This window comes from Triticum aestivum, chromosome 2D (assembly GCF_018294505.1).
Source record: "Triticum aestivum cultivar Chinese Spring chromosome 2D, IWGSC CS RefSeq v2.1, whole genome shotgun sequence".
Taxonomy (NCBI): domain Eukaryota; kingdom Viridiplantae; phylum Streptophyta; class Magnoliopsida; order Poales; family Poaceae; genus Triticum; species Triticum aestivum.
The window spans coordinates 133,272,955-133,296,031 of NC_057799.1; the positions used below are offsets into that span (position 1 = coordinate 133,272,955).

Consider the following 23,077-nt stretch of genomic DNA (forward strand, 5'->3'; position numbering starts at 1 on the left):
TATTCAGGTTGATCCAACGTGTCTCCCATTACAAAATTGAATGGGGTTTTCTCAGGATTATCAAAGTAGTACATAATATCTTTCACATAATGAGCATCGAGGGTTTTAGGAGGTTCCCCATCTCCACGAGTAGCAAGTACACCTAATTTTTTTGCATTTCGTGTTCCATATCCATAACTAAAGATAGTGAACAACTTAGAACAGAGAATAAAAACTACTTAGTGATAAAGCAAAGAAGCACACACGAGAATATTCACCCCACGCTATTGCTCCCCGGCGATGGCGCCAGAAAAAAGTCTTGATAACCCACAAGTATAGGAGATCAATTGTAGCCTCTTTCGATAAATAAGAGTGTCGAACCCAACGAGGAGCTAAAGGTAGAACAAATATTCCCTCAAGTTCTATCGACCACCGATACAACTCTACGCACGCTTGACGTTCGCTTTACCTAGAACAAGTATGAAACTAGAAGTACTTTGTAGGTGTTGTTGGATAGGTTTGCAAGATAATAAAGAACACGTAAATAAAAAGTAGGGGATGTTTAGATAAAGACACAACTAAATTAGTTTTAGTGGAGAGCTTTTTGTCACGAGAAATTTATTTGTCCTAGGCAATCGATGACTAGACCGGTAATCATTATTGCAATTTTATTTGAGGGAGAGGCATAAGCTAACATACTTTCTCTTCTTGGATCATATGCACTTATGATTGGAACTCTAGCAAGCATCTGCAACTACTAAAGATCATTAAGGTAAAACCCAACCATAGCATTAAAGTATCAAGTCCTCTCTATTCCCATACACCATGACCTACTTATCCGTGTTTGTGTTTCAGTCACTCACGCAACGCAGACAATAAGCCAACCATGAACATATTGCAAACCCTACAGCGGGGATCCCTCACGCTTGCGCGACATGGAGAGCACCATAGGACAACACCAATAATAAAACATGCAACTCAAACCAATCACGATCATCAATTAACCCATAGGACAAAGCGGATCTACTCAAACATCATAAGATAGCCATACACCATTGGGAAATAATATATAGCATTGAGCACCATGTTTAAGTAGAGATTACAGCGGGTAAAAGAGGGGTTACACCGCTGTGCTACGTCTCCAATGTATCTATAATTTTTGATTGTTCCATGCTATTATATATTCTGTTTTGGATGTTTAATGGGCTTTATTATACACTTTTATATTATTTTTGGGACTAACCTACTAACCCAAGGCCCAGTGAAAATTGCTGTATTTTTTGCCTATTTCAGTGTTTCGCAGAAAAGGAATATCAAATGGAATCCAAACGGAATAAAACCTTCGGGAGCGTGATTTTTGGAACAAACGTGATCCAGATGACTTTGAGTGGACGTCAAGAAACACACGAGGCAGGGAGGCACGCCTGCTCCCTGGGCGCGCCCCCACCCTCGTGGGCCCCTCGTGGCTCCCCTGACCGACTTCCTTCGCCTATATATACTCTTATACCCCAAAAACATCCAGGAGCACCACGTAACCCTATTTCCACCGCTGCAACTCTCTGTACCCGTGAGATCCCATCTTGGGGCCTTTTCCGGCGCTCCGCCGGAGGGGGCATCGATCACAGAGGGCTTGTACATCAAAACCATAGCCTCTTCGATGATGCGTGAGTAGTTTACCTCAGACCTTCGGGTCCATAGTTATTAGCTAGATGGCTTCTTCTCTCTCTTTGGATCTCAATACAAAGTTCTCCTCGATCTTCTTGGAGATCTATTCGATGTAACTCTTTTTGGGGTGTGTTTGTCGAGATCCGATGAATTGTGGGTTTATGATCAAGATTATCTATGAACAATATTTGAATCTCCTCTGAATTCTTTTATGTATGATTTGATATCTTTGCAAGTCTCTTCGAATTATCAGTTTGGTTTGGCCTACTAGATTGATCTTTCTTGCAATGGGAGAAGTGCTTAGCTTTGGGTTCAATCATGCGGTGCTCGATCCTAGTGACAGAAGGGGAAACGACACGTATTGTATTGTTGCCATCGAGGATAAAAAGATGGGGTTTATATGATATTGCTTGAGTTTATCCCTCTACATCATGTCATCTTGCCTAATGCGTTACTCTGTTCTTATGAACTTAATACTCTAGATGCATGCTGGATAGCGGTCGATGTGTGGATTAATAGTAGTAGATGCAAAATCGTTTCGGTCTACTTGTCGCAGACGTGATGCCTATATACATGATCATGCCTAGATATTCTCATAATTGTGCACTATTCTATCAATTGCTCGACAGTAATTTGTTCACCCACCATAATACTTATGCTATCTTGAGAGAAGCCACTAGTGAAACCTATGGCCCCCGGGTCTATTCTCCATTATATTAATCTCCCGTCAACTAGCTATTTCTGTCGCCGTTTATTTTGCACTCTTTACTTTCAATCTTTATCATAAAAATACCAAAAATATTATCTTATCATCTCTATCATATCTCACTTTTGCAAGTGGCCGTGAAGGGATTGACAACCCCTTTATCGCGTTGGTTGCAAGGTTCTTATTTGTTTGTGTAGGTATGAGGGACTTGCGTGTGGCCTCCTACTGGATTGATACCTTGGTTCTCAAAAACTAAGGGAAATACTTACGCTACTTTGCTGCATCACTCTTTCCTCTTCAAGGGAAACCAATGCTGTGCTCAAGAGGTAGCACGCTGCATAGAGGGGGGAAGAGTTGGTGTAGATTGCAGTGACAATGATGGCCCCGGCGGCGTTCCGGCGCCACCGGGAGAGAGGGGGAGAGAGCCCCCCTTCTTCTTCTTCTTCCTTGACCTTCCCCCTAGGTGGGAGAAGGGTTTCCCCTCTGGTCCATGGTCTCCATGGCGTGGAAGGGGCGAGAGCCCCTCCGCGATTGGATCTGTCTCTCTCTGTTTCTGCGCTCCCTGATTCTGCCCCTTCACCATTTCTTAAATTCCCAAAGATCCGTAACTCCGATGGGCTGAATTTTGGACACGATCTCTATCTGGATATTAGCTTTCTTGCGGCCAAAGAAGGGCACCAACCACCTTACGGGGTGGCCACGAGGGCCCAGGGCGCGCCTGACCCCCTGGGGCTCGCCGCCCTGCCTCGTGGCCCCCTCGGGCATCGTCTCGCATTGATTCTTCTTCCCAAAAATCACATATATTCCAAAAAAATCTCCATCAATTTTTATCCCGTTTGGACTCCGTTTGATATGGATTTTCTGTGAAACAAAAAACATGCAACAAACAGGAACTGGCATTGGGCACTGGATCAATATGTTAGTCCTAAAAATAGTATAAAAAGTTGCCAAAAGTATATGAAAGTTGTAGAATATTGGCATGGAACAATCAAAAATTATAGATACGATGGAGACGTATCAGGGTCCCTTCATCATTGACGAAGTTCTCACTGGAGGAGCATACCGCCTGCGTGATGCATCAGACAATTTCCTAGAGCCGAACCCCTGGAACGTGGCCAGACTCCGAAGATTCTATGCCTAGCGCCGAACTCTTTGTTCGTCTCCTTCTCCCTGTTGCTTCCATTATTTTTTCCTCTCTTTTCGTTCTTCCTTTTTTACTTCCTAGCCTTAAAGCTTCCGCGCGGCTAAACCATGCACCTGTGACGTACACACCCTCGAACATGTACGTCCATTATACCTGGGGGCTTCCCGGACAGAAGCTTATTAGTATTATTTCCCGAGCATCAAGCTCATCACATATGCGTTTTTTTTTCATATGTACCTTTTCTTCACCATTATATGCATCGATATGACTTAAGTTTTGGCCAAGCTGGGTTGCCTGGCTCCTATGCTTATGCCCTACATTCCCGTTAGTTAGGCTAGGGCATAAAGGGAGCACCTCTACGATTGTTACTGCCGGGTCATCCGGATGTGTATCCCAGACTAGGTGAAGCCGAAAGCTAGCGTTCTTAAGGGAATACTCGGTCGGTGAACTAAAGATGTTTTTGCATTTACCGCATTGTGAACCCCCAGATGTTACATACACTGCGATTTTCTCAACCACAGTTCGGACATGCACATTAACGCATGTACACCCAGGGAAAGGAACCCTTAACGGAACTATTCTCTCTGGAAGATGTTTCTTACAATCATAATGTAATATAACATAACTAGCCGGATACTACTTGTCTGTTCAAGCAACTATGACCCCTACACCTGGTTTCCACGCATACCCCAGTTTATTTTGCCGCTCAGGTATTCGAAAACACTTCGCACCTTCGGGTCCAGAGGTCGAAGCGAAAAGGTCTGCCATGACAATCGTTTTACAATTCGGCTAGGGATAAATATGTCATGGAAATTACATAGTCACTTGGACTCAAAAATTTCCTCCTCTATACCGTCTAGCAGGCTGTCTAACTTACAATCATGTTGTGAATATTTGGCGGCTACTTCTACTTGGTCATATACCAAATTAACGGGAACTTCTTTCCCACCTGACCCTAGAGGTCCCACCCGGGCCATACGATTCGGATCAAGCTTGGTATACCGTGTTTTCACCATGGCCCAGGCCTCTCGTGCACCTTCCCGGCAGGCCGATATCTTCCATAATCGGAAACGTCGCCGCGCTCCCTTGAATAGATGTACAAGCTCCTCCATACTTCCTGGAGGAGAGGCGGATGGACATAAGGCCTTGTCAACACTTCACATCGCCTGCCGAGCTTGCTCGTGCATTTGCGACAGCTCCTGCAGCAGATCGCTCGACGATCCGGACATCTCCTCTTCGGGACGGCTAGTCAGCATACCTACAAACATAACTCTATCAGTTCCTTTCATCTCCGAATTACTCGGAGGTAAGTTTGAACACATATTTGAACATGCCGCCTCGTAGCCTTTTATTTTCCTTCACGGAGTCAGCCAGCTGGGCCCGCACATCTTTTAGTTCTTCGCCCAGCTGGGTGTTGGAATCCTGGATCTTGTTTTTCTCCCCCTGACTCGTGTTAGCACACGTTCGCCCGCGGCGAGTAGTCTTTTGGACTCTTTCTCTCCCGCTTGAGCGGCTTTCAATTGCTCCTCCAGTTGATCTGATGATCCTGTCATAAGATAAGCCACAGTGTTAGCATGGCTGGTATATACTTATGTTCTCTGGATGGAGGGGAATATTACCAGGTGACGCCTTCCTGGATTTCTCCAGTTCGGCAGTAACAATAGTTAGCTATGTCCGACACCTTTCTAGCTCTTGAGACAACAATTTGCTCTTCTCCGTAAGCACCTGGTTATACAACGATCCTTAAATCAGTTGTATCAACTGCTTCAAGTCTCGGGGGCTACTGGTATATAATCATCATATTCGGACAATGTGAACTTACCTGCACATCTTTTAAATGCTGCTCTGTGGCTCTGTTAAGCCCATCTCGAGCAGCTCGGATGTATGCATCAGCCGAGCTGAAGGCATTGAATGCCTCTTTTGTAAAGCTGGGGTCTCATAAAACGGCCCTCCGGCGCCGATGATTCATGGCGCTCTCCACTTCCGAGTTTGTGACGGATACATCATCCGAATCCACGACCGAAGGACAATCCGGCGTCGCTCCCGTATCAGCCCCCGTCTTTACGGCATGATCTGGATCCCGGCTATGGGGAGTATGACCTGCTGGACCCCTGGACATAGTCCGGCGAACTCTTTTCCTGATACAGGACAAACGGAAAAAGTCACAGTTGGATGCGACTGCCAAGGGGCATGTTTACAAATCCATACCTCTTCGATGAAGGCTCGACCGTGTCTTTGTTTGCCTTCCTCTTCGAAGGCTTGCCCGGCGTGGGGGCTGCTCTCTTTGGGGTTGCCTCTGGGGTAGCATGGCGCACCGAACGCCTCCCCTTTTGAGCACGAAACATTGCGGTGGATGAGGCAGAACGAGGAAACTCTTTCGGAGGAGATGTCTCCTGATTGCTTACGTGGGAGGCAGGAGAAGACCGAGATAGTCGGCGGTGATGGCCACTTCTGTGTCGTCATAGCTCACCTGGTAAAACACCCCATCCTCGAGCACCACGAATATATCCGGATCCTATTCGAATCCGGGGTCAAGGTCCCGGTTGTGGTCCTCTGGCTGTGGGGCGGGGCTGTGAAGCCCCTCAGAGATCTTTCGCCATTTTTGTTATAAATGGACGGATTAATATTCATTAAAAGTGGCTCAGGGAGTGGAGTGAGTAGGGCAGAGGGGTTGGGACTTACCCAACTAGGAGGATTGTACATGGAAAATCCATCTCTGCGCTTAATACGAAGAAATTCCTCTTCCTCCCCTTTGAACAGTTCGGCCAATATTTTGGCCAAAGCGGCGGGGGTATCCAGACCCTTCCGGCCGCAGCGGGAGGCGTCATCTTCCCCATTATAATGCCACATGGGAAGCCCCTTTGTATTGAAGTGGCTGAACCCCTCGTACTATGGAAGTTGCCATTACCTCGACTATTGATAATCCGGACTGGGCGAGCATCTTTATCTTGCTCATGAGTTGACGAACTTCCGCACTATCTTCCTCCTCGAGGCTCCAAGGGCGCTAGCTGTGGCGTTTCTTCAACGGAACGCTTGTGAATTCGGGAAGACCCCTCCGAACTGGGCCAGGAAGTGCGACGTCCTCAATGTAGAACCATTCGGAAGGCCACTCTTCGGATGCCTTCTTCGGTGTGCCAGACAGGTATCTGGTCTCGGTGATGCGCCATACCTCGGCTCCACCCACTTCAAATATGGATCCCTCGTGGTTAAGCGGGACGAGGCAGAATAGCTTTCTCCACAATTCAAAGTGGGCCTCACAACCCAGGAATAGCTCGCAAAGAGCGACGTAACCCGCGATGTGCAGGATGGAGGCGGGAGTGAAGTTGTGCAGTTGGAGGCCATAATACTCCAGAAGCCCTCGGAGGAACAGATGAATTAGAAATCCGACGCCTCTTAGCAAGTAGGGAATGAAGCACACTCGTTCCTCCCCAGATGGATTGGGGAAATTCTCCGCCTGGGCTCCGCCATTGAAGGAGGTCAACCCTGCCCGAACAGGGACCAGATCCGCGGGGGGAAGAAATCCCTGTGTTTGCAGCTTCACCAGCTGACCGTGGGATACGGACCATCTCTCCCAATCGCCTTTTTCTGGGCCGCAGGGACGGGAGGAGGAGCTGGGAGCGCTAGCCATGTTGGAGTGGTCTTTCCTAGCAAGCTCAGAGGATTTTCTCCGCGTGGTGCCGAATGGATCTGAGATCCAATCGCTTTAAATAGACGCTCTTTCTTAGATGGCCGGGGCGTTATGTGCAAAAATACCCTGACCTCTCGCATTCGCTCGACACGTGGAAGTTGAAGTCGTTGATACACAGAAGCCGAGGGGTACGACATTAAATGGAAGGCCGAATACATCTCTTTGAATTCATCGGAGGAGGAACCCGCCTTGCAATGCCAAAGACAATCTAAGCGCCGGACACCTCGTCATTGAAGCCTGGTTCGGGGGCTACTGAGGGAGTCCTGAACTAAGGGGTCCTCGGGCATCCGACCTGTTAGCCGTGAGCCGGACTGATGGGCTGTGAAGATACGAAGACCGAAGACTCTTACCCGTGTCCGGATGGGACTCTCCTTGGCGTGGAGGGCAAGCTTGGCGTCTGAATATGAAGATTCCTTTCTCTGTAACCGACCTTATGTAACCCTAGATCCCTCCGGTGTCTATATAAACCAGAGGGCTAGGTCCGTAGAGGCCAATGATCATCATAGTCATACAGGCTAGACTTCTAGGGTTTTAGCCATTACAATCTCGTGGTAGATCAACTCTTGTAACACTCATATTCATCAAGATCAATCGAGCAGGAAGTAGGGTATTACCTCCAGAGAGAGGGCCCGAACCTGGGTAAACATCGTGTCCCCTGTCTCCTGTTACCATCGACCTTAGACGCACAGTTCGGGTCCCCCTACCTGGGATCCGCCGGTTTTGACACCGACACTCCCGGTTCGGTTTTTTCGTCTGGTTTTTTCATGAAAAAAAGTTCGTCAAAACCTATCAACATGGTATCCTGGGTGATGGCAACCTGGGTGATGTTCTTCCGTTTTGTGACCTTGAGCTGGCTTCCTGGTTTGTGAGAATATAAGGTGTTATATTAATTAGGCATGATATGTTTGACACCTTGAGCAGGTTGCCTGGTTCATCATGCATTTAAATGAAGGATGAATTGAAGGAAATATGCCCTAGAGGCAATAATAAAGTTATTATTTATTTCCTTATATCATGATAAATGTTTATTATTCATGCTAGAATTGTATTAACCGGAAACGTGATACATGTGTGAATACATAAACAAACAGAGTGTCACTAGTATGCCTCTACTTGACTAGCTCGTTGATCAAAGATGGTTATGTTTCCTAGCCATTGACATGAGTTGTCATTTGATTAATGGGATCACATCATTAGAAGAATGATGTGATTGACTTGACCCATTCCGTTAGCTTAGCACACGATCTTTTAGTATGTTGCTATTGCTTTCTTCATGACTTATACATGTTCCTATGAATATGAGATTATGCAACTCCCATTTACCGGAGGAACACTTTGTGTGCTACCAAACGTCACAACGTAACTGGGTGATTATAAAGGTGCTCTACAGGTGTCTCCGAAGGTACTTGTTGGGTTGGCGTATTTCGAGATTAGGATTTGTCACTCCGATTGTCGGAGATGTATCTCTGGGCCCACTCGGTAATGCACATCACTTAAACCTTGCAAGCATTGCAACTAATGAGTTAGTTGCAGGATGATGTATTACGGAACGAGTAAAGAGACTTGCCGGTAACGAGATTGAACTAGGTATTGAGATACCGACGATCGAACCTCTGGCAAGTAACATACCGATGACAAAGGGAACAACGTATGTTGTTATGCGATCTGACAGATAAAGATCTTCATAGAATATGTGGGAGCTAATATGAGCATCCAGGTTCCGCTATTGGTTATTGACCGGAGATGTGTCTCGGTCATGTCTACATAGTTCTCGAACCCGTAGGGTCCGCACGCTTAAAGTTTCGATGACGGTTATATTATGAGTTTATGAGTTTTGATGTATCGAAGGTTGTTCGGGGTCCCGGATGTGATCACGGACATGACGAGGAGTCTCGAAATGGTCGAGACATGAAGATTGATATATTGGAAGCCTATATTTGGATATCGGAAGTGTTCCGGGTGAAATCGGGATTTTACAGGAGTACCGGAGGGGTTACCGGAACCCCCCGCGGGTTTAATGGGCCATAGTGGGCCTTAGTGGAGAAGAGGAGGGGCGGCCAGGGCAGGCCGCGCGCCCCCTCCCCCTCTAGTCCGAATAGGACAAGGAGGGGGGGCGACGCCCCCCTTTCCTTCTTCTCCTCTTCCTCCTTCCCCCCTTCTCCTAATCCAACAAGGAAGGGAGGGAGTCCTACTCCCAGTGGGAGTAGGACTCCTCCTGGCGCGCCCCTCCTGGCCGGCCGCACCTCCCCCCTTGCTCCTTTATATACGAGGGCAGGGGGCACCCCATAGACACAACAATTGATCAGTTGATCTTTTAGCCGTGTGCAGTGCCCCCCTCCACCATAGTCCACCTCGATAATACTGTAGCGGTGCTTAGGCGAAGCCCTGCGTCGGTAGAACATCATCATCGTCACCATGTCGTCGTGCTGACGAAACTCTCCCTCAACACTCGGCTGGATCGGAGTTCGAGGGACGTCATTGGGCTGAACGTGTGCTGAACTCGGAGGTGCCGTGCGTTCGGTACTTGATCGGTCGGATCGTGAAGACGTACGACTACATCAACCGCGTAGTGCTAACGCTTCCGCTTTCGGTCTAGGAGGGTACGTAGACAGCACTCTCCCCTCTCGTTGCTATGCATCACCATGATCTTGCGTGTGCGTAGGATTTTTTTTGAAATTACTACGTTCCCCAACAGTGGCATCCGAGCCTGGTTTTATGCGTAGATGTCATATGCACGAGTAGAACACAATTGAGTTGTGGGCGATATAAGTCATACTGCTTACCAACATGTCATACTTTGGTTCGGCGGTATTGTTGGATGAAGCGGCCCGGACCGACATTACGCGTACGCTTACGCGAGACTGGTTCTACCGACGTGCTTTGCACACAGGTGGCTGGCGGGTGTCAGTTTCTCCAACTTTAGTTGAACCGAGTGTGGCTACGCCCGGTCCTTGCGAAGGTTAAAACAACACCAACTTGACAAACTATCGTTGTGGTTTTGATGCGTAGGTAAGAACGGTTCTTGCTCAGCCCGTAGCAGCCACGTAAAACTTGCAACAACAAAGTAGAGGACGTCTAACTTGTTTTTGCAGGGCATGTTGTGATGTGATATGGTCAAAGCATGATGCTAAATTTTATTGTATGAGATGATCATGTTTTGTAACCGAGTTATCGGCAACTGGCAGGAGCCATATGGTTGTCGCTTTATTGTATGCAATGCAATCGCCCTGTAATGCTTTACTTTATCACTAAGCGGTAGCGATAGTCGTAGAAGCATAAGATTGGCGAGACGACAACGATGCTACGATGGAGATCAAGGTGTCGCGCCGGTGACGATGGTGATCATGACGGTGCTTCGGAGATGGAGATCACAAGCACAAGATGATGATGGCCATATCATATCACTTATATTGATTGCATGTGATGTTTATCTTTTATGCATCTTATCTTGCTTTGATTGACGGTAGCATTATAAGATGATCTCTCACTAAATTTCAAGATAAAAGTGTTCTCCCTGAGTATGCACCGTTGCCAAAGTTCGTCGTGCCCAGACACCACGTGATGATCGGGTGTGATAAGCTCTACGTCCATCTACAACGGGTGCAAGCCAGTTTTGCACACGCAGAATACTCAGGTTAAACTTGACGAGCCTAGCATATGCAGATATGGCCTCGGAACACTGAGACCGAAAGGTCGAGCGTGAATCATATAGTAGATATGATCAACATAGTGATGTTCACCATTGAAAGCTACTCCATTTCACGTGATGATCGGTTATGGTTTAGTTGATATGGATCACGTGATCACTTAGAGGATTAGAGGGATGTCTATCTAAGTGGGAGTTCTTAAGTAATATGATTAATTGAACTTAAATTTATCATGAACTTAGTACCTGATAGTATCTTGCTTGTCTATGTTGATTGTAGATAGATGGCCCGTGCTGTTGTTCCGTTGAATTTTAATGCGTTCCTTGAGAAAGCAAAGTTGAAAGATGATGGTAGCAATTACACGGACTGGGTCCGTAACTTGAGGATTATCCTCATTGCTGCACAGAAGAATTACGTCCTGGAAGCACCGCTAGGTGCCAAACCTGCTGCAGGAGCAACACCAGATGTTATGAACGTCTGGCAGAGCAAAGCTGATGACTACTCGATAGTTCAGTGTGCCATGCTTTACGGCTTAGAACCGGGACTTCAACGACGTTTTGAACGTCATGGAGCATATGAGATGTTCCAGGAGTTGAAGTTAATATTTCAAGCAAATGCCCGGATTGAGAGATATGAAGTCTCCAATAAGTTCTACAGCTGCAAGATGGAGGAGAATAGTTCTGTCAGTGAGCATATACTCAAAATGTCTGGGTATAACAATCACTTGATTCAACTGGGAGTTAATCTTCCGGATGATAGCGTCATTGACAGAATTCTTCAATCGCTACCACCAAGCTACAAGAGCTTCGTGATGAACTATAACATGCAAGGGATGGATAAGACGATTCCTGAGCTCTTCGCAATGCTAAAAGCTGCGGAGGTAGAAATCAAGAAGGAGCATCAAGTGTTGATGGTTAATAAGACCACCAGTTTCAAGAAAAAGGGCAAAGGGAAGAAGAAGGGGAACTTCAAGAAGAACAACAAGCAAGTTGCTGCTCAAGAGAAGAAACCCAAGTCTGGACCTAAGCCTGAGACTGAGTGCTTCTACTGCAAGCAGACTGGTCACTGGAAGGGAACTGCCCCAAGTATTTGGCGGATAAGAAGGATGGCAAGGTGAACAAAGGTATATGTGATATACATGTTATTGATGTGTACCTTACCAGAGCTCGCAGTAGCACCTGGGTATTTGATACTGGTTCTGTTGCTAATATTTGCAACTCAAAACAGGTACTACGGATTAAGCGAACACTGGCCAAGGACGAGGTGACGATGCGCGTGGGAAACGGTTCCAAAGTCGATGTGATCGCCGTCGGCATGCTACCTCTACATCTACCTTCGGGATTAGTATTAGAACTAAATAATTGTTATTTGGTGCCAGCGTTGAGCATGAACACTATATCTAGATCTTGTTTGATGCGAGACGGTTATTCATTTAAATCAGAGAATAATAATTGTTCTATTTATATGAGTAATATCTTTTATGGTCATGCACCTTTAAAGAGTGGTCTATTTTTAATGAATCTCGATAGTAGTGATACACATATTCATAATGTTGAAGCCAAAAGATGCAGAGTTGATAATGATAGTGCAACTTATTTGTGGCACTGCCGTTTGGGTCATATTGGTGTAAAGCGCATGAAGAAAATCCATGTTGATGGGCTTTTGGAATCACTTGATTATGAATCAGCTGATGCTTGCGAACCATGCCTCATGGGCAAGATGACTAAGACTCCGTTCTCCGGAACAATGAAGCGAGCAACTGACTTATTGGAAATAATACATACTGATGTATGCGATCCGATGAGTGTTGAGGCTGGCGGCAGGCATCGTTATTTTCTCACCTTCACAGATGATTTAAGCAGATATGGATATATCTACTTAATGAAACATAAGTCTGAAACATTTGAAAAGTTCAAAGAATTTCAGAGTGAAGTTGAAAATCATTGTAACAAGAAAATAAAGTTTCTACGATCTGATCGTGGAGGAGAATATTTGAGTTACGAGTTTGTTCTTCATTTGAAACAATGCGGAATAGTTTCGCAACTCACGCCACCCGGAACACCACAGCGTAATGGTGTGTCCGAACGTCGTAACCGCACTTTATTAGATATGGTGCGATATATGAGGCCTCTTACTGATTTGCCGCTATCATTTTGGGGTTATGCTTTAGAGACGGCTGCATTCACGTTAAATAGGGCACCATCTAAATCCGTTGAGACGACACCATATGAACTGTGGTTTGGCAAGAAACCCAAGTTGTCGTTTCTTAAAGTTTGGGGCTGTGATGCTTATGTGAAAAAGCTTCAACCTGATAAGCTCGAACCCAAATCGGAGAAATGTGTCTTCATAGGATACCCAAAGGAGACTGTTGGGTACACCTTCTATCACAGATCCGAAGGCAAGACATTCGTTGCTAAGAATGGATCCTTTCTAGAGAAGGAGTTTCTCTCGAAAAAAGTGAGTGGGAGGAAAGTAGAACTTGATGAGGTAACTGTACCTGCTCCCTTATTGGAAAGTAGTTCATCACAGAAACCGGTTCCTGTGACGCCTACACGAATTAGTGAGGAAGTTAATGATGATGATCATGAAACTTCAGATCAAGTTATTACTGAACCTTGTAGGTCAACCAGAGTAAGATCCGCACCAGAGTGGTACGGTAATCCTGTTCTGGAGGTTATGTTACTAGACCATGACGAACCTACGAACTATGAAGAAGCGATGGTGAGCCCAGATTCCTCAAAATGGCTTGAGGCCATGAAATCTGAGATGGGATCCATGTATGAGAATAAAGTATGGACTTTGGTTGACTTGCCCGATGATCGGCAAGCCATTGAGAATAAATGGATCTTCAAGAAGAAGACTGACGTTGACGGTAATATTACTGTCTATAAAGCTCGACTTGTTGCAAAAGGTTTTCGACAAGTTCAAGGGATTGACTACGATGAGACTTTCTCACCCGTAGCGATGCTTAAGTCTGTCCGAATCATGTTAGCAATTGCCGCATTTTATGATTATGAAATTTGGCAAATGGATGTCAAAACTGCATTCCTGAATGGATTTCTGGAAGAAGAGTTGTATATGATGCAACCGAAAGGTTTTGTCGATCCAAAGGGAGCTAACAAAGTGTGCAAGCTCCAGCGATCCATTTATGGACTGGTGCAAGCCTCTCGGAGTTGGAATAAACGCTTTGATAGTGTGATCAAAGCATTTGGTTTTATACAGACTTTTGGAGAAGCCTGTATTTACAAGAAAGTGAGTGGGAGCTCTGTAGCATTTCTGATATTATATGTGGATGACATATTGTTGATTGGAAATGATATAGAATTTCTGGATAGCATAAAGGGATACTTGAATAAGAGTTTTTCAATGAAAGACCTCGGTGAAGCTGCTTATATATTGGGCATCAAGATCTATAGAGATAGATTAAGACGCTTAATTGGACTTTCACAAAGCACATACCTTGACAAAGTTTTGAAGAAGTTCAAAATGGATCAAGCAAAGAAAGGGTTCTTGCCTGTGTTACAAGGTGTGAAGTTGAGTAAGACTCAATGCCCGACCACTGCAGAAGATAGAGAGAAGATGAAAGATGTTCCCTATGCTTCAGCCATAGGCTCTATCATGTATGCAATGCTGTGTACCAGACCTGATGTGTGCCTTGCTATAAGTTTGGCAGGGAGGTACCAAAGTAATCCAGGAGTGGATCACTGGACAGCGGTCAAGAACATCCTGAAATACCTGAAAAGGACTAAGGATATGTTTCTCGTTTATGGAGGTGACAAAGAGCTAGTCGTAAATGGTTACGTCGATGCAAGCTTTGACACTGATCCGGACGATTCTAAATCGCAAACCAGATACGTGTTTACATTGAACGGTGGAGCTGTCAGTTGGTGTAGTTCTAAACAAAGCGTTGTGGCGGGATCTACGTGTGAAGCGGAGTACATAGCTGCTTCCGAAGCAGCAAATGAAGGAGTCTGGATGAAGGAGTTCATATCCGATCTAGGTGTCATACCTAGTGCATCGGGTCCAATGAAAATCTTTTGTGACAATACTGGTGCAATTGCCTTGGCGAAGGAATCCAGATTTCACAAGAGAACCAAGCACATCAAGAGACGCTTCAATTCCATCCGGGATCTAGTCCAGGTGGGAGACATAGAAGTTTGCAAGATACATACGGATCTAAATGTTGCAGACCCATTGACTAAGCCTTTTCCACAAGCAAAACATGATCAGCACCAAGGCTCCATGGGTGTTAGAATCATTACTGTGTAATCTAGATTATTGACTCTAGTGCAAGTGGGAGACTGAAGGAAATATGCCCTAGAGGCAATAATGAAGTTATTATTTATTTCCTTATATCATGATAAATGTTTATTATTCATGCTAGAATTGTATTAACCAGAAACGTGATACATGTGTGAATACATAAACAAACAGAGTGTCACTAGTATGCCTCTACTTGACTAGCTCGTTGATCAAAGATGGTTATGTTTCCTAGCCATTGACATGAGTTGTCATTTGATTAACGGGATCACATCATTAGAAGAATGATGTGATTGACTTGACCCATTCCGTTAGCTTAGCACACGATCGTTTAGTATGTTGCTATTGCTTTCTTCATGACTTATACATGTTCCTATGAATATGAGATTATGCAACTCCCGTTTACCGGAGGAACACTTTGTGTGCTACCAAACGTCACAACGTAACTGGGTGATTATAAAGGTGCTCTACAGGTGTCTCCGAAGGTACTTGTTGGGTTGGCGTATTTCGAGATTAGGATTTGTCACTCCGATTGTCGGAGATGTATCTCTGGGCCCACTCGGTGATGCACATCACTTAAGCCTTGCAAGCATTGCAACTAATGAGTTAGTTACAGGATGATGTATTACGGAGCGAGTAAAGAGACTTGCCGGTAACGAGATTGAACTAGGTATTGAGATACCGACGATCGAACCTCGGGCAAGTAACATACCGATGACAAAGGGAACAACGTATGTTGTTATGCGGTCTGACCGATAAAGATCTTCGTAGAATATGTGGGAGCCAATATGAACATCCAGGTTCCGCTATTGGTTATTGACCGGAGACGTGTCTCGGTCATGTCTACATAGTTCTCGAACCCGTAGGGTCCGCACGCTTAAAGTTTCGATGACGGTTATATTATGAGTTTATGAGTTTTGATGTATTGAAGGTTGTTCGGAGTTCCGGATGTGATCACGGACATGACGAGGAGTCTCGAAATGGTCGAGACATGAAGATTGATATATTGGAAGCCTATATTTGGAAATCGGAAGTGTTCCGGGTGAAATCGGGATTTTTTTACCGGAGTACCGGAACCCCCGGGGGTTTAATGGGCCATAGTGGGCCTTAGTGGAGAAGAGGAGGGGCGGCCAGGGCAGGCCGCGCGCCCCCTCTTCCTCTAGTCCGAATAGGACAAGGAGGGGGGGGGGGCGCCCCCCTTTCCTTCTTCTCCTCTTCCTCCTCCCCCCTTCTCCTAATCCAACAAGGAAGGGAGGGAGTCCTACTCCCGGTGGGAGTAGGACTCCTCCTGGCGCGCCCCTCCTGGCCGGCCGCACCTCCCCCCTTGCTCCTTTATATACGGGGGCAGGGGGCATCCCATAGACACAACAATTGATCAGTTGATCTTTTAGCCGTGTGCGGTGCCCCCTCCACCATAGTCCATCTCGATAATACTGTAGCGGTGCTTAGGCGAAGCCCTGCGTCGGTAGAACATCATCATCCTCACCACGCCGTCGTGCTGACAAAACTCTCCCTCAACACTCGGCTGGATCGGAGTTCGAGGGACGTCATCGGGCTGAACGTGTGCTGAACTCGGAGGTGCCGTGCGTTCGGTACTTGATCGGTCGGATTGTGAAGACGTACGACTACATCAACCGCGTAGTGCTAACGCTTCCGCTTTCGGTCTACGAGGGTACGTAGACAACACTCACCCCTCTCGTTGCTTTGCATCACCATGATCTTGCGTGTGCGTAGGAATTTTTTTGAAATTACTACGTTCCCCAACATGAATAGATATCGATATCCCTAAATTTGCTGTCGTGCTTATCTGAAGCAAGAATAATGTTGATTAACTAATCGTCCGCTATGACATACTCTAGGCAATTTTTTGGAAGTTGTCACTAAAGCAAAATACAACATTTTTGTGCAGATTCACAAGTCTCCTACTGTGGAAAAAAAAAGTAAAGAAGATCAGAGAATAATTACATTGTCATCTGACCAGGCTAATCTGCAGAAAGCATGCATGGATAGGGATCATCCCAGTAACCTCTGCAAAGAGAGGGTGCATTTAAGGAGATATCTTCCTATATTTATCTGCAGCATCGATGATATCATGGGCAGTTTTTCTTCTTGTCTAACTGGATCTGTATCGTCATCTATGTTAGATTAATCTCTTCGGTTGACTCATCCACGCTTGATATTATTTATGGGGTAGGAAAATTTTATTCAACCAGAACTATTTAGATCATCCAGATTCTCTGTCATTTTCATTCAAGCGTATGCATATTGTTGTGTTGAATAACATGTTTGCTGATGTAATGCAAGCCAATAATTTTCATGGTCGTGCTACCTTTGGTATTTCCTACTATATATTGGTATTGTTGAGTGAGCTTGGCTATAAGTTGTCAGATGGCTCTTGATTCATTTCAGATTTCACACACGCTCTGCTAATCATTAGCAATCCAAGCTAATTGTTTTTCCATATACTGATCTATATTGAATGTGTTGTGTAGATGAAACCAAACAGGAGGCGCAAAATTACATTATATTTGTTACAACATTATATTTTTTTGTTAATGTCTAATATATTAGTTAGTTTATGCAAATTTAATTTTATGCTTCTTCATTTTGTAAAATAGCACACAAATTTCTATATTTAAATGGACAAATGGACGGGCGCGGCAACGCGCGCCATCAACGATCTAGTATGTATGTAAAACGTCTGTCTGTACCGTGTCTCTAAAAAACAGTACATGTCAGGTTTAAAAAAGGAACATACTACAAGTCCCTTGAAGGTGCTCATAGGGATACGATGTGCATGTGTGTGTTCATATGGGTGAATGCATGTATATAAGCGTCTGTGTGTGTCTAAAAAAAAGTAAATTTCAGGTTAAAAAACAACACATTACAGGTCCCAGCTGGTAATGGGCCAGTGTGCTGGGCCAGCATCACGCTCAGTGCTCCTCAACCAACACTGGGCCAGAAGCCCAGAACAATGGAAGTAAGCTTGGGCGGAGATGCAATAACACGACACCTGCAGGGGCTTCCTGCAAAGCAGCCGACTTGCCTGCCTCCCGCGTCTGCTCCGAGTTCTGCAGTCGGGCCCCGCGAACTCCAAAAACCCTAACCAAGCAAGCCCACCTTTCAGTCCCAAAACCCTCCCCACACCCTTCCCGCCGCCGCACGCCCGCCTCCCGTCCGCCGCCGCCGCCATGGACGCCGACGCGTCGCGCCAGGTGCGCGTGCGCTTCGTCACGAAGCTGCCGCCTCCGCTCCGCGCGCCGCCCACCGCCATCGCGGTCCCCGCCGAGCTCTCCCGCATGGGCCTCTCCGAGATCGTCAACAGCCTCCTCCTCTCCGGTGAGCGCGCCCGCACACGCACCCTAGCCCTGGCCTCGGTACGACGCGAATTTTTCCTTTACTATAACTAAACCGGTCGCCCCGTTCCGCAGCCGAGCCGGACCACCAGGCGCAGCCCTTCGACTTCATCGTGGATGGCGAGCTCGTGCGGATGCCGCTCCATCAGTTCCTGCTCGCCAAGGGCATCTCGGCGGTAATGAATTCGTGTTTTGGAAATTTTTAGTTTTAGAGGTGTTTCTGTGCGATGGACTTGGTTGTGAAAATTGTGTGGGGATTTGGTGTGAACGCTTCTGCAGGAGCGGGTGCTTGAGCTGGAGTACATAAAAGCCGTGGCGCCCAGGAAGCAGGAGCCACCATTGCCACACGATGACTGGGTTAGCGCAGTTGATGGGTCCAACCCAAGGTATGGCTGTGGTCTGCTGAGGATTTAGTTGGTCAATGATGCTCTAATTTGGCAAGGACCTTCCGCGATGTGTGTATCAGTCATAATTGGATGACGTGGCCTTGTGTTTTTGGATTTGAGGATATGCCTTGCCTGAGTTGGATAGCAGTGGCTACTTGATGCCAAAAAAAACTGATTATGGCCATTTTCGGTTCATAGTAGGTGGTAGTTGAGCTGGAGAAGGATAAATGAGGATTATCATCGGTCTGCTTGCATAAATAGTTTATGAATACTTTAATAATCCATTGTTTAGATACCTCTCTATACCATGTCCACACTGGCTTCCACTGTAGAAGCAGGGGATATGTTGTGATCAAGTCGTAATACTGAGGGACGATAACATCAACTTAAAAGTATGCTGAAATAGAGGGCAGATTCGTATTCTGACATGCTGTTGTGCTCGGGCAATGTCAAAAAACGAGTTAGTTTTGGAATATTTGTAGATAAAGACTTGCATGTCTTTATCTATTTCCTAGGACATGCTTTAGGCAACTATCTCGTGTAAATGATATGTATCATCGAGGAAACTATTTATGAAGGTTAAATAATCAGGGTTGTACCTATGTGTCACTTGTGCAATATTTCCATTACTTTCCTGCCAAGAAGGTTCTAAACAGTCTTTAGAAGTTTGATTAGTAAGCAATAGAACGTTCATGTCTTGGTGAGATTTTGAGTATGTCTCACCTTGCTTATCAATATTTTCATAACATACTTATAAATTATTGATCCAACTGAAAGGAGCTAACCCTTAGCCAAGCCAAGATATATTCAAGCTTTTTAAGGCTTTAGTAAAATTTAGTTGCATGCCTTCCTAAGCCAGAGAGCCGCGACCGAGAAATTCTAGACTTCCCAAATACTCCCTCCGTCCCATAATGTAAGACGTTTTTTGACACTAAAAACGTCTTACAGTATTGGACGGAGGGAGTATATCGTTCTGTGGCTGGACCTTTGCGAGTTAAAAGATTCAACATGTAACTGCACTAACTAACCCAACTGAAATCCTGTAAAAATATCCTCTTTGGTGTCTCAACCGGATCAGTATTGTACAACTATGCACTCGTTCACAGTTACATAGTGGCATCTTTGATCGTTTACTTGATATGCATAAACCTTTTTCAAGCGAACCATCTACATTGTTGACCATTCTTTGATGTTTGCTTCTTTGTGGATTCCAGTATTACTAAACTACTTATCTTTTGGCAGCTTCATATTAACAGGTTGCTATGATGGTCTTGCAAGGTGTGCATCTATCAGATCTTCTGTTTGATCCTGTTTTAAAAAAGCGAATAAAGTGTCAATTGTTGCATAAAGAGTATGTAGTACTTTTGTATGTCTTACCTTTTTAAATTTCATTCTTGCATAGAATATGGAAAGATGCAGCTGAATGTACTCAAGTTTTGGAGGGACACAGTGGTGCAATTACTTCTGCCAGCTTCATCAATAAAGGTTACTATACTAAAAGTATTTAATATTTATTAAAATTGATATACTGGTGCATTCCTGTTGCTAATTATTTTCCTACCATTGCCAGTATCAGGCCATATGTATCTTGAAGCAAACTAACTTGAATAATGTTGTTCCAGGAGTTGAAACTGATGGCAGTTTGCATGTCGTGACTGGCTCAAAGGATAGGTCATTGCGCCTGTTCAAGGTAAATCTATGCAGTTTTCCTTTTTGAAGACTTGTTTTATTTACGCTGTAATATATACTTCTTGCGATCTTAAATTATGCTATGCATTCTTGAAGTTTGATACTTCAGTCACCATCGGCTCCTCGAAGCGAATTGGAGCTTACAAAATTCTTCCTGGTCATACATCATCTATTCAAAGTATTGCTGTTGACCCTTCCAGAAATATGGTAATGATTCACTTGATCTGATGTTGCACAACAATGTTATATTATAATTTTTATCCTGATTTCTTCTTCTGAACGTATTTTTCCGTACCTAGATATGTTCTGCTTCCTGGGATACCACTATTAAGCTATGGGCAGTCGAAGGATCTGAAGAAGATAGTGACACCGTCTCTGTGAAAAAGAGAAGGATGAACTCTGATGCATCTGGACCTGAAGAGTCTCAGTTAGAGGTACTTGTTAGTTATGTTGTAATACAAATTCTTGGTTCCTATATGCGTAATGCCTGTGTGGTGAAGTATATTTATCTGTTGCTTGATATAGTTAAGAAGCCAAGTATGTTTCATTCCATTATGTATATATGGTGTTTTTTTTATTCCATTTTGTATATGCTGCTTTTCTTTTTATTCCAGTCCAAGTAGTATGAATACACAGCAGCGTTAAAAATGGTTTGGTTCTGGTTAAGTTGTAAGCTACTCTTGACTTTTTCGTAGTGACTGGACCTCTTTATTTGAGTTATTCACTTGAAAATGGGCCTGGGCTTGTTTTTGAAATCCTTGTGCTACAATGGATTCATTTGTTGTCATGAACTCATGTTAAATCCTGTTGAACTCACAGTTTTTATCCTGTTTGTACTCCAGGGTTCAGCATCTTCAACACTTCTGGGACATACACAATGTGTTTCTTCTGTTGCTTGGCCTGAGCAGCGAACAATATATTCGGCATCTTGGGATCATTCTGTTCGGCAGTGGGATGCTCAAACAGGGAGAGAAACCTGGAATATGGTATGCCGAGAGAAATAGGTTGCAAATTATGTAGTGCACTCTGTTGTTATCTGACTAGCTGTGAAAACAAGTCATCTGCTGTTTTTGTGCTAGCATAGCAGTAGGGATAGGAACAACTTTTCAATCTGGGTGCTGATTTTCTAGTTTATCTCCGAGTTTTGTCTCTTGCAAACTGAAAGAGTACGCACTCTATTATCGACCCATTTGTGCAGTCCATACAGTATATTTGTCCAGCGGTCATATGACTAGTGCAGCTCTATTGATCTGTTTCATAACTGTACCAATCTTATTCTATTTTATCTTCAATCTTTCTTCTAGTTTTGTGGGAAGGCCTTGAATTGTTTGGACTGTGGTGGCGAGGGCTCTTCACTGATTGCAGCTGGTGGTTCTGACCCTGTATTGAGGGTATGGGATCCCCGCAAACCTGGTAAACATATTAAACACTATGTTTTGTATAGCTCTGTTGGAAACACATTCAAATTAGCTCATATGTTTTCCTTTGAACAGGAACAACAGCTCCTATTTTCCAGTTCTCTTCACACTCAAGCTGGATCTCCGCCTGCAAATGGCATCCAAGTTCCTGGTTTCATTTGATATCATCATCGTTTGATGGGAAAGTGATGTTGTGGGATCTAAGAACAGCTGTAAGTTTCTGTAAATCTCATTTACTTCCTGATTCGTTCTCTTTCTTTCAAATCACTGCGTAAACATACAGTTAATGATTTTGCTCCTGCTGTAGTGGCCTCTGGCTTCTGTGGACTCCCACAAAGATAAGGTAACCTTTTCAATTTGTGGTTTACCTTTTGCATACTTCTGGGGCAAATGAGATGCTCAACAGAATTCACTGGATGTAGGTTTTATGCGCTGATTGGTGGAAAGGGGACAGCGTGATAAGTGGTGGAGCTGATTCCAAGCTGTGTATCTCATCAGGGGTTGAGATAGCGTGAGAAGATTCCCTCCCATATGTTGTTCTTGTGCTATCAAGGTTTTAACCATCTCAATTTTGAATCGGTTTAAATAATTCAGTTTTATAACCATTTATTTCATCTTGCATAACCAGCCTTAGCTTCCTTTGTTGAACTCCTTGCATGTTTTGCAGCTAACAGCTGTTCAATCCAGACTATATTGGTTGACAAGGCATCCCAAAAACCAAACCATACCAATTATGGTTGGAAGCATGTGCACCCTATTGTCAGATCATGACTTCAAATGAAGTTGTTGCATCCTATGCCAGCGCTTGCGCATAAGTAGATCCATGTTAGGGGTCACCAGATTTTGCAATCAAGTTTTGTTTTGTGCTCCTTATTTGCTGAAACTGTGAAAAGCCAACACATTATAACAATGTTGTGATTCATACTTCGAGATAATTGTTCTAGCATGTTAAATTTCAGATTGTTTTTGCTTCGGCAATTTTTTGTTTTTGTTTTACTTCAGCATTCCTTCGCTGATATACACTTGCTTGTGTCATAAGATCTCTCTCACAGGTGACCTAACAGCTCTATGAGCTTGCACGGTCGTACCTGCCCTGCACACCGCATCTGCACGGTGTCCTCAACTGCAGCCTAAACAGA

General features: G+C 44.7%; 1 protein-coding gene across 1 annotated transcript; it reads left to right on the top strand.

Moving 5' to 3' along the window:
• Window positions 1-18,135: 18,135 nt before the first annotated feature.
• On the top strand, window positions 18,136-22,896 carry LOC123052172 (ribosome biogenesis protein WDR12 homolog). The gene is made up of 14 exons (XM_044475279.1): window positions 18,136-18,428; window positions 18,521-18,621; window positions 18,725-18,831; window positions 20,074-20,109; window positions 20,234-20,316; window positions 20,454-20,521; window positions 20,617-20,727; window positions 20,820-20,954; window positions 21,363-21,506; window positions 21,825-21,933; window positions 22,014-22,150; window positions 22,246-22,281; window positions 22,361-22,491; window positions 22,606-22,896. The coding sequence occupies exons 1-13, from the start codon at window positions 18,281-18,283 to the stop codon at window positions 22,451-22,453; spliced, it is 1,308 nt and encodes a 435-aa protein (XP_044331214.1). The 5' UTR covers window positions 18,136-18,280; the 3' UTR covers window positions 22,454-22,491; window positions 22,606-22,896.
• Window positions 22,897-23,077: the final 181 nt, after the last annotated feature.